General features: G+C 36.6%; 1 protein-coding gene across 1 annotated transcript in view; it reads right to left on the minus strand.

Annotated features, from left to right (window-relative positions):
- grid2 (glutamate receptor, ionotropic, delta 2) overlaps positions 1–21,083 on the minus strand; it is a 905,841-nt gene that overhangs the window by 197,806 nt on the left and 686,952 nt on the right. The window contains exons 7-8 of the mRNA XM_030143377.1: positions 15,575–15,736; positions 10,470–10,589 (exon numbers count right to left, since the gene is read on the minus strand). Coding sequence (XP_029999237.1) covers positions 10,470–10,589; positions 15,575–15,736 — 282 coding nt within the window. The remainder of the gene's footprint in view (positions 1–10,469; positions 10,590–15,574; positions 15,737–21,083) is intronic.

A 21,083-nucleotide genomic window follows, 5' to 3' on the forward strand; every position in this document is an offset into this window, starting at 1 on the left:
CCATAGGATAAGAACTTTTGAGTGAAAAAGTAAATTCCGTGAAATAAAAAATACACTTAAATATGCTTAAATATTCTATAATACACACAAAAATACGCTTAATTATGCTTAAATATTCTACAATACGCACAAAAATACACTTAAATATGCTAAAATATTCTATAATACACACAAAAATACACTTAATTATGCTCAAAAATCCTACAATACATGCAAAAATACTGAAATATGCTTAAATATTTACAATACACATAAATATACACTTAATTATGCTCAACAATCCTACAATACACACAAAAATACACTTAAATATGCTTTAATATTCTAAAATACAACCAAAAATATACTTAAACGTGCTTAAATATCCTACAATACATCCAAAACTACACTTAAATATGTTTAAATATTCTCCAATACACGCAAAAATACACTTAAATATGCTTAAATATCCTACAATACACCCAAAATTACACTTAAATATGTTTAAATATTCTCCAACACACGCAAAAATACACTTAAATATGCTTAAATATTCTGCAACACATGCAAAAATACATTTAAAATTCCGTGAATAAAATGTTTAGATCTACGAATTGTACTTGAACATAACATGAACAAATATGAACAACCTGAAAATTGTTTAGTAAAATAAGTGCAACGTTAACAATATTGCGCCTTAGTTTATACACGTGAGCCGCAACTTATAAATCACAGTGGATCTACAAATACACAAAATATTAAATAACTGGCAGAATATTATTAAAATTCCACATACTTCTCTTTAGACATTTCATTTGATTGTTAATATTTTCAGTGTAATTTTTGCATTTCACAAATTCACCCCACGGGCCATATTGAACCCTTTGGCGGGCCGGATTTGGCCCCCAGGCCGCATGTTTGACACCTGTGCTGTAGATGTACAGAGAGATATACTATAGGCTCCTCTGTATAGTCACTGAAGGTAATGGAGCAGAAAGCCAATTCTACCACAGCGGAGTGATAATAATTATGACCGATTTCAGGTGTCTGCTAATGTCATTGTCACCAATTGTATGCATATGTGAAGTATGATGGGGATAAATGTCATGACAGAAAATTTAGGGATTGAAAAGGTGACAAGGATTGGAGAGGAGGGAAGATTCATAAAAAAAAGAAAAGATGAACATGATAAGGTAGATAGAAGGAAGAATGAAGCCCCACAGAGGGAATTAAGGTAAAAGGCTGAATAGGGCACATGTCAGTAATGAGACCAACAGGAGAGATAAGGAAAAAAAAAAAAGAAAACTCAAAGCAGAGAAAGGGATTTTATATGGAAGGAATATTAGATTAAGTCTTATTCTCAAAGGGATTTTGCAAGTGCAGCCAAATTCCCCAAAATTAACCATTCACACTGACTCTACAGAGGTACAGTTTCTACAGTTTGCTCTTCTGTATTGTATTAATATGTGCTGGTATTAATGTGATTATGCAAATTTTATGAAAAATCAAGATTTATTTTAGATTCCTAAATTCACCCTTTATATGGCACTCATAGAAATAGTTACCTCCATGACCATCAGTGAGGTTGTGTTGTTACAATCTTTAAAATTTGGCCAAAGTAGTTACCATGAATAAAGATTAAGACTCATATCTCAGTCAAAAGTCATTCACTTTCTTTTTTTGAATCCAATTTTATTTTTTTTCATTTGGGAAAATACTTCATAACAGAGTAAAACAGAAAAAAACAACTAAGCATATTTGAAAAATCAACAATGGTAAAACATGAAATTTAATATAAACACATTCCATATAAGTTCTCTGGGGGGGGAAAAAAAAAAAAACTCTTCTTAAAATAAGTCTTCCCTTTTTAAAAGTCATTCACTTTCATTCTGTTTTAAACTCATATATCTATATTATTACATAAGCAGTGTCCATAATTCCAGACTAACAGGTTTAACCCTTTATAGGACACTCACTGAAATACTCTGAAAGTAAAAATTTCAACCTTAGTGTGTTATTGGGCATCGCCATCTACCTCCTCGTCAGTTGGTGTGACAATAGTCTCCCTCCTCTTGGCATAAAACACGCAATAAAACAACTGTTATAAGGTCATTAACTGACAAAAATCCCTTATATTCACTATTTATAGCTTCAAAATTTCCATAAAATCTCTCTGAATCACTGTATAATGTTATAAAAACCTAAATGCTTCTTGACCTCACTGAGGCACGTGACTGGCCCCATATTTCATATTTGCAGAAATTACCAAAAATAGTCACTTGCCTGATGAAGGGTTAAAATTCTAAACAATTCTGTGTGCAAAATCTTGAAATACGATGTTTTTGTTTAAATAGATTTTCTGTGACTTTGACCTTTGAACTTTCTACTTTTTGCACATCTATCAACCTCCTGAAATCCTACACTATGAACTACAAACACAAAAATTATACTAACATTCAGCCTACTTTTATAGAAATATCTGTGTTGACGCACTGCACACGGCACGAATACATATAATTTCCTGAAAGATTTAATGTGAGATGGGTGCATGTAACCTTGGTAACCAGCCAGTTTCACATCCACACTGGCATATGTGTAGTACTAGTACTAGATACACATGCATCTACATGTACAGATGTACAGGCATCTGTGTAGTACTACTGACTGGTGGACTCTGTTCACCTTCTGTCAGCGCCACGACTGCTTTGCATCATAGAATATTTATTCTGGTGAAGTGCTCTGAGCTTACATACTAAAATATTTACCTGAAAATAGTATGGAATTCACATACTGCTGGGTTTGGATATAAGAAAAAAAATCTTGCATAATTTTTAACCCTTTATCGGGCAAGAGACTATTTTTAGTAATTTCTGCAAACATTAAATATGTAAGTAAATAAGTAAAGCTTTATTTATATAGCACTTTTTAAAAAAAACATGTTACAAAGTGCTTCACATAAAGGGGAGATAGATCAAATCAAATCAAATTTTAAGCCATATGGGACCAATCCTGTGCCTCAGTGAGGTCAAGAAGCATGTTGGTTTTTATAACACTATACAGTGATTCAGAGAGATTTTATAGAAATTTTGAAGCTATAAATAGTGAATATGAGTGATTTTTGTCAGTTTATGACCTTATAACAGTTGTTTTATTCCATGTTTATGCCAAGAGGAAGGAGACTATTGTCACACCAACTGACGAGGAGGTAGATGATAATGTCCAATAACACACTAAGGCTGAAATTTAGAATTTCAGAGTATTTCAATGAGTGCCCTATAAAGGGTTTACTGTGGAATTATGGACACTGCCTATGTAATAATATAGATGTATGAGCCCTTTAGCCCTATCAGCCCACCCGTGGGCCGAAAAAATTATATTAATATTCATCTACGATAAAAATATAATAAATCAGGACAATTAATGTTTTTTTCAACTTTTGCTCAAAGTTTAGACCCTAATGTTAATAAAAGTACATCAAACGTGTATTTTAGTGCAAACTTTAATGTTCAAACATGATTTTTAATCTTTGTGGGGTGAAATATACGCTATTAAAAATCTCTGACACAAACAACTAATTTATGCATATCATTGTCAATCCAGCCGAAAAAAAACCAGGTGAGGATAAAAAAATTCCAATTTCTCTTTTAGTTTGTTACAGTTTACTCAGGCGTAGTAATAGATACAATATTTTAGACAATGGGAATAGATTCTGTGAGGTCTCTAAATGTCCATAGACACCAAGAACATCCATATGAACCTTATTATTGTGAAGTAATTGTTCATTTACTGGGTATGTCTTTTTAGGCGTTTTTCCCCTGAAAATATGGTCAGGGTTAAACAGGTTAAAAATAGAATGAAAGTGAATGACTATTAAAAAGGGAAGACTTATTTTAAGAAGAGCTGGTTTTTTGGGTTTTTTTTTCCAGAGAACTTATATGGAATGTGTTTATGTTAAATTTCATGTTTTACCATTGTTCATTTTTCAGACATAATATACAAATGTGCTTAGTTGTTGTTTTTTTCTGTGTAACTCTGTTGTATTTTCCCAAATGGAAAAATAAAATTATTAAAAAAAAAAAAAAAAAAAGGAAAGTGAATGACTTTTGACTGAAATATGAGTCTTAATCTTTATTTATGGTAACTACTTTGGCCAAAATGGTAAAGATCATAAAACACAACCTCACTGATGGTAATGGAGGTAACTATAGGACCTACAGAGCTTACAATGTAGCTGAGTTCTTTCCCTGTTGTTCATTATTCAGAAATGGCCCACATAACTCTATATAAAATGCATGGGGTTAAACTCATTATCAATATCTTTTTTCTGAGACACATACGTCATGTACAAGAGAAGTACATTTGACTTCATATAGTATGAAAGTTAATGGTATATGGATGATGTGGGCAGAGTCAAAGAGAGACAGAAAATATGTATAATTTATTTTAAAAAAAACATAACCGATGTTATTTTAATTTCGTTAGACACGTTTCTTCCAGGAAAGGTCATTGTTAGTTAAAACCTCAGAGACCAGGAGTGTTAAGACCTCGTAGTAAAGGATAAATAATAGAAAGCGGGCGTCATCGAAGGAAGGTCTGCAAATGCGATAGTGCTAAGATGAAATAGCAGAAAGGCTTCCTATCATGTGACCACAAATGCATCACACTGATAATACTGAAATAGGGGAGATTTTCACAGACTTTCTCCAAATAAAACAAAACGTATGACAAGGCTAATTGAGTAGTGTGAAAAGGTGTTCCCTGTGTTCGATTACAAAGTCTTTCATCGATAATGTCTCATTAATTTCTGCACTCTGGACAACAAATGAAGGCAAACACCCTTTTCATGTTAATGGCCTGTCACATCTGCCATTAGGAATGTTTTTTTTCTAACTGTCAAATACAAAAGAGCCTTTGGTCGTAGAATAAACACAGCAGTTTCTATTCTCCCTGTAACTTTTTTCCCATTCGCTGTGTTTGATGTCAGATACAGTATTTTACAGGTTACAGTGAATTATCTTATTTTTATATTAGTTTTATTGACTAGAGGGGAAAAATTAATAAGCAGTCGCATGAAATCTATTGCACTATTTTTGCTAATAGTTCCAATTATATATATAATTTTTTAAAGGAGCAGTGTATGGGAAGTAGTGGCATCTCCTGGTGACATTTCACACTGGTAAAAAAAAAAAAAAAACTCTTCTCCTCATCTTTGTTCCTTCTGAGCTACTGTAGACACATGATGACAGTAGCAAACTTCATGGAGGAGAATCATAACTATGTATTTATAGAGGACACATAATGTAATGAAATCTCAGCAATTCTTTTTTTCTGATACATGTTTTTTCTAATGAAATAGGCTTGTGAATATTCTATTTAGTCTCTGCAAAGATCCCCCTAAATTCTACACACTACACTTTTAATATATTTGGTTATTTCTTGAGGGTCGCAGAGACGAACCATGTGGGCAACAACATTTTGTATTAAGTAGAAAACTTTCCTTCATTCATTCATTTTCTGAGCCTGCTTTATCCTCACTAGAGTCATGGGGGTTGTACACCCTGGACATACTGCCAGTTTATCACAGGGCTGTATAAAATATTACATATCATTATAATAAAAAGTCATACAGCATACAGCGTTAATCAACCTCAGACATGGGTCTTGCACAACCATCATTACAGAAATTACCATGTGTTGAGAAAGACAGGGTAGACCAAGGATACTGTTCATCTACATCTAATTTCTGTATTGGTTAGGACTGTATGTCACAATAACTATATCTGAATTTCTGTTTGATGCATAAAAGTTTTATGTAATATCCTTAATAACAGTGATTGGACCGAGATTCCTTCACATATAAATATATATATATATATATATATATATATATATATATATATATATATATATATATATATATATATATATATATATATATATATAGATATAGATATAGATAGATATATATATAGATAGATATATATATAGATATATATAGATATAGATATATGTAGTTATCTGACATTTATCTGCCCTGCTTTTACTGCAGGTTAAACTCTCAGTATGAATCATTTAAGAAAGCCTCACATCATCTATATAAGTATGATTCAGCCACATAGGAAAGGTTATATGCGTGCACTTAGAGAGGAATATCAATCTCTCTGTAGTCATTGGAGTCTGTATATATATATATTTAATTGAATACCAACGACACCCCAAGAAATGATGAGTAGTAAAGGAGACTGTGGCAGAAATACTGTATAACAACTGCCTGAATTCCCTCAGAAGTAATTATGCTCACTGATTAGGGAATTGTGCTTTAATGTAATTATACTGTGCTTTAAAGATTCATTTTGTCTGTGATGGCAAGCTGTGCTATGTTGGTGTCTCACCACATTATCCGTAATCACAGTTCACTATCTCCACTGTTATCTGTAAAGAGATCCCTCTGGTGTGGAGGGCAGACAAAGTGTGTCTGCATGTGTGCCCTGTGGGTGTGTGAGGCTGTTTGTGAATGGATACTACGCAGAAGTGTATGCACACGCCACACCTGCGCACACAGTTGCCTCCCTCGTCCATCTGTATGAAGGATTATGTTGAGCATGGCAGGGTTCTTACAGCACTATGGCAAAACCACAGTGTCCCAGTGGGATCCCAGTACTGGAGGACAGTTGAACAGCTGTCTATAATATGACCAGCAAGAGAATGTCATGTGTGGTTGTGTTGAAATGAAATGATTTAATATAGATGATCCTAAAAAAAAAAAAAAAGATTCCTAAAAATTAACACCTCACTCAAAACTTATCGGATTTGTAAGTTACCATCATACACAGCCTGGCCAAAAAATAGTCGCATATGCAATATTTCACAGCACCACCTTTGTTTTTTTATTACAGGAGAAATTCACTAGATTTAACTAATAGTTCAGATACCATGCATAAGTACTGCAGTGGTTAATAATGTTTCAGCTGTAACAGGTTATTTAACTCTAACTGATGCAGGAAGTCACCTCTTATGCCTTTAATGTCAAAAAGATTGGACAATGCCAGGATTGATCAGAATCATCAGGCTTATGACAGAACGGTTCAGGGAGAATGAGACATCATTTTCACACATGGATTAACCTCCATAAAGTCCAGACTCTAATTTAGGATGTGATGAAGACTCAATGCAGCGGTCCGATTCTCCATCATCAATAATCAAAAATTCATGCAACTATGGATGGAACAAATATTATGAACCTTACTGTGATGCTACATAAGCATTATGTTGCAAAAAAGATGTCACAGTAAATGTGTCCTGTAATCAAAACCAAAGGTGGTGCAGTCAAATATTGCATGTGCAGTGTATGTATAGTGTCATGATCTAATGATAAAAATATATTGAGGTCAAAGGTCAAGGTTATAGTAGCCAACTGTCTGATGTCCTGTCCAAACTCATGCAGATATTTTGTAAATTAGATATTTTTCTCTACATTTGGACATCTCTTCCACATGTAAACAGCGTTTCTTTCACATTGCAAAAACTGAGATTCTTAAAAACTCTGGGTGGTGTGTGAAGTAGGATAACAGAGACTGGAAAGTGATGGCATTACACTCTGCATGTCTATTATTATCTGTAATTATTTATGTTATTATCATTATTTCATGTAATGATCCTGCACCTGGAACATCAAATCCAGGTGTATAAATCAGTGTGTGACCTACAGTACATTGAGATCAGCAGAGATACCTTTGGAAGACTTTATTAACATATTGGGCCCAAAAATACACAATAAAAAAAAAAAAATCATATCCAAATTGAAAAAATGTACTATTTATTACAAAAAAACCCAAAAACTTTGATCATCATGTGACCAAATCATGCCAACATGATCATGGACCCTGGAGGGTTTGAGTCCAACATTTTAACCAGTTTCAAATCATTTTTTGTGCTGTTGTGTGAAAAGTATGGTGGCCAACAAGGGCCAAACACGTTGCAACGGCCCAATGCACATCAGTTAGAGAAAACAGCTGCAAGTACAGAAACGATGCAAATTCACAAACTCAAACACAAGTCTAAACGAGGTCCAAAAAGAGGAACGTGGTGCAAATGAAAAAAATGCACCGCAAGACACAAAAATTAATGCATAATGATCGAATGCTCTGCAAATAGAGAAATGATGCAAAGCACAAGACAATTCAAACCGAGAAAATATCTGCAAATGAAAAACGCTGCATAACCAGTCACTACAACGGAAGTGCTCCAAACCTGTAGGGGGCGCTGTCAGCAGAACAGCCCAATGCAGAGACAAACAGGATGAAGAGAGAGACAGAGAACAGCTGACTGACAGTGTTTCAAACTACAGTGGGAACAGATTGAAGTTGCGGTGTAGCGTGGTCATGTGACTTCTATTTGATTCTATTTGACACTAGTCTGTTGTCTGTAAACGCTGGCTGGCTGCAGGTTTGGAGCACTTCCATTATAGTAACTGGTTATGCAGCGTTTTTTGTTTTGTTTGCAGATGTTTTCTTGGTTTGCATCGTTTCTCTATTTGCAGAGCATTTCATGATTATTCATTTGTTTTTGTTTCTTGCAGCACATTTTTTTCATTTTCACCACGTTCCTCTTTTTGGACCTCGTTTAGACTTGTGTTTGAGTTTGTGAATTTGCATCGTTTCTGTACTTGCAGCTGTTTTCTCTTAACTGAGACGCATTGGGCCATTGTAATGTGTTTGGTCCTCGTCAGCCACCGTAGAAAAGAGATATTATGGAAAATTACAGTCATTTATTTAAAAAAAACAAAGGAATAAATCATCTGTTTAGAAAAACGCCCAGGTTAGTGTAGAAGGGGCATAAAAATCACTATATCTCAAGATTTTCTTCACTGATTTCTTTTGTAGTTTTCTGAAGTAACTTGGGATAACTCGATTCCAAAATGCAAAATACAATCTGGTATGAGTTTGCTAGAGACTGTATGATGTGGGTAAAACTGCTCCCTTAGCAAAGGAAGCAGTTCCTTGTTTACGTTCTAAATGTACAGGGTGGGGAAGCAAAATTTACAATATTTTGAGGCAGGGATTGAAAGACAGTGTATGACCGATTAGTTTATTGAAAGTCATGAGAATTTATTTGCCACAAGAAAATTGACATAATAGAAAATGTTTTTATTCTATGTGTCCTCCTTCTTTCTCAATAACTGCCTTCACACGCTTCCTGAAACTTGCGCAAGTGTTCCTCAAATATTTGGGTGATAACTTCTCCCATTCTTCTTTAATAGTATCTTCCAGACTTTCTCGTAATAGTTTTGCTCATAGTCATTCTCTTCTTTACATTATAAACAGTCTTTATGGACACTCCAACTATTTTTGAAATCTCCTTTGGTGTGACGAGTGCATTCAGCAAATCACACACTCTTTGACGTTTGCTTTCCTGATTACTCATATGGGCAAAAGTTTGTGAAAAGGTATGGATAATAGTGTTAGGTATGATTATGACATCAATATATGTTTGGTTTCAAAACAATTGACGTAGTGCCTGCTGAGAAAAAAACAACTAAATGTTCACTGTAAATTTTGCTTCCCCACCCTGTAGAGGCACAAAAAAACTTTAAAACTGCGATAAATTCGCTGGATGAATGGAAGGACCTTGTTAAAGAAATCGCTCAAATGGAAGAACTCACCTTTACACTAAGACTGGACCATGACAAATTCAAGGAATGCTGGAGACCGTGGATAGACTTTATAAATGCTTAAAAAGAACATACTTGACGCCCATTGTTCAATTGCTACTCAATTGTTCTCTTTGTTTTTTTGGGTTTTTTGGGGTTTTTTTTGTTTGTTAGTTTTTTGTCTTGTTTATAAAAAAAACCACAAAACTATCAATGTATAAAATATGTAAATCTGGCATTGTAAACCAAATAAAAACTTGAATTAAAAAAAAAAAACTGCGATAAATCACCCATGTATCTCTGTACAAGCTGATTAGATATTTTAACATGCACAAATGATCATGACAAAAGCGTGAAGAACAGTTGTACATGTATATACCGAAGGGGAGGATAAGCAAACACAAGGGTTTAATAAAAGGAAACTGAAATTGTGGGTTTATGCACATTGAGAAAAAATATTCAAGCACAAGGACAAGAAGTAGAAAATAGAAGTGGAAAAAAAAAAAAAAAGTAGAGGTATGAAAGAAGCTTCAACTGCCTCAGTGTATTTGTTCTGTTATATTTATGGGTACTTTAAAAAATCTGCTTTACAATGGTATACCCTCAAGTACAGTACATAGAGAGAAGCAGCAGAGCTTCAGTCTTCTACAATGGAGTGACAGCCACAAGAAAAGAAATACCTGAATAAATATGAGATGAAAATACAGTGGAGAGCAGGTGCAGTGCATTTCTCTGGTAAATCCAGGAATTATGTTAATCCATTCTACCTGTTACAGCAGAAATGATCCCCCCCATCATCCCCAGCGGTGCACCACACAGCGGTTCAGTTTTAACGACTTACCCTACTGACACCTCGACCTCTGTCTTCACCATAATTTGTTCCCAGGATCTCAAAGAAGATGTTGGGGTTAGTGCCGTTGTCGGTGAACTCCAGGAAACTGGTGAGGCCGCTTACACCAAACTGTAAGTACAAGAGGGACACGTTTCAGTCTTAGTTTTACTGATGATGTTATGCTTTTGTTACCATTTGTCCAGTGGTCAGAAGATTATATGTAAAAAAAGAATACTGGATATACACTGGCAAGATGAAGCATGTGAACCCTTTGAAAAGTCAGTTTCTATATGTCACAAGTACAGACGCAATGTTCATAACCTACTACCACACAATTATAATATTTATGTCTGTTTTTTTTTTTTTTTTTTTTTACCTCCGCCAAGTGTAACGGCGGTGGTTATGTTGTCATCGGGGTTTGTTTGTCTGTTTGTCTGTTAGCAAGAAAACTCAAAAAGTTATGGATGGATTTGGATGAAATTTTCGGGAGATGTTGATACTGGCACAAGGACCAAATGATTCAATTTTGGTGGTGATCAGGGAGGGGGGCACTGATCTGCTCTCTGAGTGCTTTTCCATTTTTTTTTTTACGAATTATTTTTTGTCATCAAAATCTTTTTTTTTAAATTTGTTTTCCAGAACATAGTGCACAGGTGTTCAGTTGTTACAGATAAGTTGTATGAATAGATGTATGTCAACATCTTAGCACATTAAGACAAAAGAATAGTAATACTAAAGAGAAATAAAATAGAAAATAAATAATAACCAAAATAATCCCCATTCACTGCAAGCGAGCTTTGGAATATCAGTATTTGCCTGTTTCGTTTTTTGTTTTTTTTAATTTGCAAAAGGTGACACATACACATATTTACACAACCCACATTTCTCACAACAATAGTGGACAACATACGAAGATGTGGAAAATACACAGGTGGGGTGCATGTGTGTGTGTGTATATGTGTGTGTGTGTGTGAGGCATCTGAGAGAGTGTGTGTGTGTGTGGTGGATGTGTGCATGTTTAATTGTATGAGATAGTCTATGTGGTCCATAGATATGACAATTAGAATGGAGTTCTAGGTAGTAGGGTTTAGGATTAGGGGGGCTTACTGGAAAGGGGAGAGGGGAGGAGGAGAGCTTAGAGTTGAAGGTTAAGATGGAACTGACAGTTAATTCCTGTCCCTGCTCGGGCCTTTAACTCAGTTGAGGTGCCATCCAACCCGGGGGGGGGGGGGGGGGCAAGGCATCTGAGGAGGGGAGGGGGGCATGTCAGAGGGAGCGCATGTCTGGACCCTTATGTGACTTAGATGAAGATCATGTTTTACGACCAATTGATGTATAAAACTAGTGACTATCTAATGCTTCACACACTTTTTCCTACAGCTGTATTTTCATTAAACTAGTTTGAAGGGTAGGGCACTAGACCAAAGAACAGCCGATTCAATTTTTGAGTAGAACCAGCAAAAAAACGGCATTTCCTGGATTTTTGTTTGTTTATTTACAGTCTACTCTCGTTATACCGCCAACTTCCGTTCACGGCCAAATTGGCGGTATAGCGAAAATGGCGTTACAACGGGTTGCGTCCATAATGTGCATGTCTTTACCATATGATGTCTATGCTGCCTCCGTTAACCGGTTCTAATTGCGTTTCTAAATAAATCTTGATTCTGTTATGTTGTAAGGGATAATTTAAAGTGGGGAAACATTTTAAGCATTATTATATCGTGTATCGGCGTAAGATTCAGTCGACTCCGGGAAGATTTCATCGCGGATTAGCCTTCTGTTAACATGGAAACGGTGCCTAGAGTGCCTGAATCCGGACACTTTTGATACCAGGGTCCAGGGTGGAATGTTATCAATACGCTCCACATTTCAGCTCCGTGTTAACGCGAATCGGAGCATTCCGGGGTAAAATATGACATCACCGCATGCGCGTGCAGCCAAGAACCGCCAGTTAACCCACTCCAGGCCAGTTGGTGGCGGTAATGCGCCTCAAAGCTGGTTTGCCAGCCTCTATGACACAATAAAGCTGCAGAAAAAGAAGGAACAACCACAACAACAATGGCCGGTTTCAGAACAACATACGTGCTGCTAACTGTGCTCAGTTTGCTGTCGCTTCTCCACCAAAAGTTAGACTTACTGCGTCTACACTCTTACCAGCGGAGACGCATTTCTTATATTCGCCAATGCCTGAGTCAATCCCTAACGTACCATCGAAGGAGAACAGTTAGGAGATCGCCAGCTACTGGTCTGGCATGGCCACTACAGCGTATTCAGCCGTCCTCGCGGACTCATGTTAACGCAGATCGTTATCATAGCGGCTTCGTCTTAACGCGGAATGATTTTATAACGCAAAGGAGAAATCTTTGCGGAATTAGATCCTAGTGTTGCCGTGTAAACGTACCCTTAGAGGGTTAATAAATATGTAGGGTTTGTTTTTTTTAAATTGTAAGCAGCAACAAGTTGATGGGTGCTTGGTGTGAATTTCTACCACAGATGTATTATGTCCTGGTGGAGAGAGAGCGAAACTCATCAGCTTGTCTCACTGTCTTTCTCTCTCTGCACACACACACATACACATACACACACACACACACACACACACACAGTGCACCCTTTGCCCTGCCTCCTGGGAGTGTGACCTGTCACTGAAAGTGACACCGTGCCAGCCTCAGGGTAGAAGAGGTGCGATAATCTTAAAGGTGACTCAGTCTATGTGTCTGTGTGAGCATGTGTGTATATCTGTGCGTGTATCTGTATGTGTGTGTGTGTGTGTGTGTGTGTGTGTGTGTGTGAGACAATACAGGCTAGTGAGCATGTGTCTCGCACCTGTGTATGAATTGTACATGATTTGTGCCATTTATTGTACATGAAGTGATAGGAGTTACGATACAAGACAAGTGTTCTGGTCCCTAACCACCAGCCCTGGGTTATTACACTTGCTTGTGCTGCATAGTTGTAACAATTGCAAAATATGTGTCATAATGCAACACTAGACACAGGATTGAATGTCTACTTAAAAAAAAAAAAAAAAAAAATCACTTCTTAGTTTATGGAAAAAAACATAGTAATGCTATGAGTCATTTACATTGTGATTTTAGCTCAATTAAATATATTACGTTACTGACTGGATCAAAAGCAGTTTAACCTGCATTATTTAGTGTCAAACTAAATTATAGAATAAACATGTTTGTTCCATGTGCACTCCTTCTGAGAATTGTCTATCTAAAAAAAACACATGAGGTTGTAAACATGTATGCATCATGTATGAGGTTATGCACAGAAATTAGGTGATTAAGATTCCCTTTGTTTAACGACTTTATTTATGTTAATGCGCATAAATGATGTTAATGTCAATTTGATTTGTTAATCTACTACAGTGACACACGAGGGTATTGTTACCATATTTAATTATTTAATCTCCTAGGATTACCGCACACAGACTCACACGAAGACACACACCCTCACCCTCATAAAGTACATGTTGATTTGCTTCCTTGCAAGCTTAGCAACTGTGAAACCCACTTGGATACTGTTCATTGCCTTTCAAAATTAATATGTTAATTAATGTTGGCAGTTCAGTACTGAATGGTGCAATACATTTATAACACTTATCTTTTGGCTATTTGTACCACATGTAAAGGACATGGCATGGCACCCCAGAGGATGTGAGGTAAGCAGAGAAATAAATCTCAACATGAATGCTGTACTGTAGAAACAAATCTAATGGATTTAAGCTTGGACTTAAAAAAAACCTCATGGGTCCAAGTCTTAATCTCACAAAAAAAAAAAAAAAAAAAAAAAAAAAAAGCGGTCGATAAAGGTTTGAAATGATCCTAAACCTTACTGCAAGAGTGATGAGGGGAGTTGGCGACAGGTTTTTCATCAACACTTCTTACAGAGCAAACACTCCAGACTTAAAGGATTGGGGTAACATTAGTTTTACCTGCCGCATTCTAAATTCAGCTTTGATTTTGTCAATGAATGACAAACAAGCACTTCAAGAGAGCTCCTCATCAACAGCTGCAAATTAGTATTTATCATTACCATAATGGCTTCACTTACAAAAAGGCTGATTAAGCACACAGACACACAGTGGGTACGGCACACTGCAGAAGTACTGTAAAATGGAACTGATGCCAGGCTGTTGAACTCAACTCTATTACTGCTTTGGGCTCTTTAACACAGCTCCGTTGCGACAGCCATCAGGGTTGGTTTAACAGCCGGGTCTGGGTGATGAAAGTGTTGCCAAACCCCAGCCTGATCTCAAGGTGAAATGCAGAGATAGATATGAAAGCCATTGCGCCTCATTTATTATTGTCTGACACTAATCCTAAATTAGCATTTCACTTGGCTTCATCATTCAGTCAAAGTGCCATCCCTGAAGTAGTTTTTTATTGATATCAAAACAGAGGGCATTGATCCAATTGGATTTAAGAGTGATGAAAGCGTTGCCAAACCCCAGCCCAAACTCAAGGTGAAATGCAGAGATTCATAAAATCACAGCTGCAGGATGTAATAATGTCTATCCCAAAACAAGTCAACTGCTGAGGAACTGAGGAAAGCTGCTGATTGTCACATGTTTTTACAGGGATGGAATTCTTTGAATTCTTGAGCACTCAGGTCTGAGCAGACTGTAGATGGGAACTTGGAAAGTTTCAGCTGAAGTAATGAACAAAAAGTGGATTAGAACAATGTGGTAGACTTATTTGGAACCTCCTACGTGTCATCCGTCATCCCTAGAGGGAATTTTAGTTATACCTGGAGATGTCATTGCATAAATGAATTTAGGAGCGATGGCGTCTTGCTGTTTCAATTAGAGTATCTCAGCAAACGAACAACACTGCCTGGTCGCCCAAATTTCTTATAATGAGCACAGTGTCTTGAAATGCAAATACAAGCTCCCACAGCTAAAAGGAAACATGAGAAACATCTATAAATAGGGAGAACTGTGAAATTGTACATATACATTTTAGTTGTGTCAGGCATGTACTTTGCTTTTCAACTGCAGTCATTTTTATCAGCAAAAACTCATACAAATATAATTTCTGCCTTTAGTTGAGACTTTTTGACAGTTGAGCGGTTAGGACCTATTTTCACTTAATGCATTCCCATACCTTTTTGACGGTATCCAGCATGCTCTTGCCTCCCTGCCACGGTTTGGAGTTCTTCCTAATGCAGCTCAAACTGGCCATGCTGTGCCATTTCCTGTCCTCCAACTTTCGGTGGAATGTATTCGCCAGCAGCAGCACAGAATCATAGATGTACCGGTTGGTGATCTACAGAAAGAAGCACAGAAATAAGCAATAACACAAAGAAAGGCAGCAACACAATCGAGAAAAAGTTGGACCATTAAGCATGTACCACTTTGTAATGTTTCTATTTCTTTTCACAACACTTGAAAGACTTTCAGGGACTGAAGACGCCAAGTGATGAGGTGTCCCATTCATCCTGAAAACCAGTCTTAAAAGCCACTTTTACGCAGAGATTCCAGAAAAAAGGTGAGGCGGTGATCCCACCTTTTTGCAACCGTTGACTGATTTCCACAGCCAAGCCACAGGAGGAACAGAGGTGAGACAGGCTGGACTTTTACACAGTGGACCTATGTTCCAGAATCAAAGGGGCGGTGATGTAGCGCAGCGTATAGTGTCACGTATAACTTGGAAACACCCGGAGCATAGCGGTGTTGCTAACCTCTCCAGAGTCGGCCTGTCTTTAATCGTTCTACAAATGTTGGATAGAGTCCTCCACCTGAAGTCACAACAGCTTGCAGATCTCGGCGTCTCTCCAGCTCGACATCCTTCTGGTCGCGTTGATATGTTTGTTTACTGTACACACCCCACGCTCATTTTTAAATCTCCCCAGCGTGGGGGTCGCACACGCAATACGTCATCAAAACCTTGGTTGCGGAACAAGAGGTGTTCCTTGTACATAGCGTTCCAGAATCATGATTCCACCTTTATCACGGCTACCTCCAGACATGTTACAGAACCTTGATAGATGTGGAACCAAATGATCCCACCATTTCGTTTACACAGACATCGTTCTGGACTAAAGGTAAGATGTTACCGGAACAGAAGTGCTGTGTAAAAGGGGCTAATGTCTGGAACACTACAATATTTTGTTTTGTCCACACATTCACTCTATTTTGGGGACAACTAAGAACCACATCAGGCCAGTCCAACACCCACACCTCCATCTTCCTCAGCCAGGCCTTGTGCAAAATGTGGCTTTGCATCATCTTGTTGAAACTCTATTCTCTACTGCTGCCCCAACCCTCTGGAACTCCCTCCCACCTACCATCCGACATTGCTCCGACCTCAACACCTTCAAATCCCTTTTAAAAACTCACTTATTTAAGATTGCTTTTAATGTTCAACTGTTTTATATTTATATACCTGCCTTTCTCACCTGCTTTTATCTGTCTTTAATGTGTTTGATTTCTGTTTTTATCTGCTGTATGTAAAGTGTCTTTGAGTTCCATGAAAAGCGCTATACAAATAAAATGTATTATTATTATTATTATTATTATTAAATATACATGAGCATAACTGGCATCTTGAAAGCAGAATGTGTTTGCTCTAAAATCTCAACATCATCAGCATTAGTGGTGAATGGCAGAGGTGTATATGACCTTTGCCCAGTGCATGGCAGACCCTGGTTTCAGTACCAGTCTGGACAGTTCTTTCCATCTTTTGTCCGGGGCATATGGCGTCCACTTCCCCCAGAAAAGTCCCAGTCATTTCTGGACACAGTTAACATAAGGCTTCCTTTTGGCACAATAAACTTTGGCATCTGTGGATGTAACTCTGCATTGTAGTGTTTGACAAAGGTTTCCATGGTAATCCTGAGCCCATGAATGGTGGATTTTGATGCAGTGTCATCTGAGGGATCGGAGATCATGGTGTTGAACATAGGCCTGTGCCCATTGTCTTTCTGGCACTGAAATATACTCTGATTCAATAGAGGGTGACACATCCAACTCTCATCCTTAGTAATTTACTCATGCATTTACTGACAAACTTGTGATCCCCATCCCATAATTGCTCCTGGATGCCACTTTTATACCAAATTCTGGTCACAAATATCTGTTAACATCACCTCTATCAAATCACAGTGGCAAATTATTATTTTAACTCATTACACTGGGTTACAAAAAATGTTTTTTGCAAGTTGTCTAGGTTTTTTCAACTGAATTAGGACCATTTTGCACCGCTAAATCCAAAAATGACATCTGTTTTTCTCAATCAGGTCAGGTTTTTTTTGTTAATTTGATTTTGAAAAATTTGATCTTCTCACAAAATTGATTACATTTTTGTGACTTTGTCAATTGATTTTTTATATAGTTCTCACCCAAAATAGGTTTTAAGAGAAAAAAAATCATTTTCTAACAGGATGTATTTATTAAACTTCAGAGAACTCTTCTTGCCTTTGGTGCATGACTTACATACCATGTGTGGCGCCCAAACTTTATCTTGGTCACCAAGTTTCTTACCAAAATAAGATTGGTAAGCACACTTTATGAAACTTGTGACTTGATTCCTGTTAGGTACAATGGTGTATTCACCGCAGATGTAGCAGAATACATCAAGCTTATTTTTGCAAGCTCTTCTAGTCGAAGCCATTTCATTCACCTGTAATATTAAAAAAAGCATTAATCATAAATTGGCAGAAGTAAAATCTTCAGAACTCGTTTATTGCAAGAAATAAGAAAGAATTTTGTATCATATGATGTGAAAATGCCCATAAATGTAAGCAAAAATGCTAAAAAGCCAATATGTAGCATAGTTCAGAAAGTTGACCTGATTAAGCAAAATTAATGTGATTTTTGGATTCAATAGACCAAAATTATCCTAAATCAGCTCAAAAAACTTAAACAATAAATTTGTTGTTGACTAGTGTTATCAATCCTAAATGGTCCAACTTAGTGCCGTCGAATTAAATGTCACGAATGGTTGCATCTTTAAACGTAACGTGCACGCACTTGAAAACCCTCCGCCTTCAGTCCACGCCAAAGTTTATGCACATACAGACAGATGGACGGACAGACAGACAGACGACGAACTGATGACAACACCCTATGGCGAGGGGAGAGGGTAAAAATGAAGTCAAAAGTCAAACTACATTTTTGTATCACTGCTTTCTTTCTTAATTTGTGTTTTTACCTACTGTCCAAACTTTTGTATGTATCATTTGGAGTTGTATGTATGAATCTGTTGACGTCTGTCAAATATAGTGTTCTATTCAGAGTGAACGCTGTATATTCAGGTGAACTCATGACATTCATTGTACTACCCTTTCACAAAAAAAGATGTGAATAACCTGAAAAAACTAAGTCAATTTTTACAATATTATACCTCAACTTATCATTTGTACATTTGCATTACACCACATGTCCCAGAGGACCAATAACCAATGGACTAAACCTCCAGCTTTCTAGTTCCATTGAGACATCAGTCAACTACTAAACATTAAAACCAGCTCTATACAGCACAGTATCTGTTCCTTCACATTCCATTCCATTATGCGATGATGAACTGACATCGGTGTTTCAGAAGCTCGTGGTAAACATACACATTATCGCTATCTAATGCTAATTAATAATATGTGGTGACAGTGATCTGTCATATAATATGATAATTATATGCTACAATGGTTTTGCCTTTGACCAGTTCTTTTGATGGTAACTGCTGAACCTGTCAGTGCGTGCAGAGCAATGACTTTATCATTAAGGCTGGTATACGCCACCGAGGCAAAGGCAGCCTGACACTCAGCATTAAAATTCCAGTATTCAGCCTCACTGACTGGGAACATTCTTGTCGGGTTATGTAACACTTTCTGTCATCAAGGCCCACTTTGTAGGAACAAATCACGTATACTAATAAATGTGCTCTTTCTTGCCATTTACTTCTGCACTTGATTATAATTAATGAGTCATTTTACATACCTGGAAATATCACAGCACCAAAGATGATTTTCGTAGCAATGATCTACTAGTATTTGATGAATACTGTTTTCTACACGGTGAATCTATTTCAAGTATGTAAGTGAAAGAGAATATTTGTGTAGCAATCTGTGTACAGCCCTGTTTTTTTTTTCCCTTTTTACCCCACCCACTAAAGGGGAGGGAAGTGGTATTGTTTTTTTTTTTGTTTTTTTTTTAACTTTTTATTTAGATTTTTGCACAACACAAAACAGAACAAAACATCTGGGACAAGACACACATAAAAAAAAAAATAAATAAATAAATAAATAAAATAGAAAATAAATAAATAAATAAATTACACCACATAGTATTATTATTGTTGCAGACACTACACTGCTTCTATAGATACATTGCCAAGTATCGAAACATTCATATACTTAAATGAAAATGCACACATCTATATAAATACAAAACACCTCATGTCAGGGCTTATAAGAGCAATTCTCGTTAACAACCCAAAATGTTTAATTACACAAATCGTCTTCAACCATGTGGCATCTCCACTTAAAAAGATCCATTTTCATTTGTAATGATGCAGTCATTCTTTCCATAGTTTACACTTGTTTCAGTCTTTGTTTCCATTCTATTACCGATGGTGATTTGACACTCTTCCAATTTACTGTTACTATTTTTTTAGCAATCAATAGTAAAATATGTAAAATATATCTCTGCTCTGCATTAAAATCATTGACCGGTATGACTCCAAGTAAATAGGACAAAACATTTGAAGGGAGTTCTCTTTTTACAATTCTTTCAATTTCTTCTTTGATATTTCTCCAGTATATAAACAAGCTCGGACAGTCCCAAAATACGTGTGTATGGTCACCTGTTCTGTTTGTTTGTCTGTTTGTTTGTTTGGGGGGACTTTTTGCTTGTTTGTCTGTCTGTTAGCAAGATAACTGAAAAAGTTATGGGAGGACTTTGATGAAATTTTCAGGAAATGTTGATACTGGCACAAGGAACAAATTATTAAATATAGGTGTTGATCGGGGGGGGGGGGGGGGGGGTGATCTGCCTTGGTGGAGGTCTGTGCTCTCCGAGTGCTTTTCTAGTTTGTTTGTTTGTTTGTTTATTAACACTCTAGCAGCAAAACTATTTGTTGAATTCATACCAAATTGGGTTTATAGATTGCCAGTGACCCAGAATATATCTGATTACATTATGAGAACAGTAGGTCAAAGTTACATTTTTTAATTAATTTCTTAAATCTTTTTTTTTCTCCCATTTACTTAAAATGGGCAAAATTTCAAATGTCTATAAAAACATCAATTTTGTTTCAATTTACTTCAGACTTGGCACGTATATAGAAGCAACTGATATACTGACATCAGCACATGAATAGACATGATGACATCAGCTGGATCGACCAAAATAAGCCACAATACGTGCGAGGGGCGGGGTTTGTTGTGCCTGGCACCACTTGTTTTATTTTAGACATCCTCACTGAGCTAACTACTTTTGTGTTCGTATTTTTGTGTAATGGGATCAGTTGTAATGCTACTGTTTTATCCTAAAGTGTTGTTTGTGAGTTGAGAATATGAACATATGGGTCACAGAGTACCTTTAATGTAAGGCAAGGATAGGTATACGCAAATAAAATCAAAAGAAATTAAAATAAAATGAAACACACTGACTGTCTA

This window comes from Sphaeramia orbicularis, chromosome 9 (genome assembly GCF_902148855.1).
Source record: "Sphaeramia orbicularis chromosome 9, fSphaOr1.1, whole genome shotgun sequence".
Lineage (NCBI taxonomy): Eukaryota > Metazoa > Chordata > Actinopteri > Kurtiformes > Apogonidae > Sphaeramia > Sphaeramia orbicularis.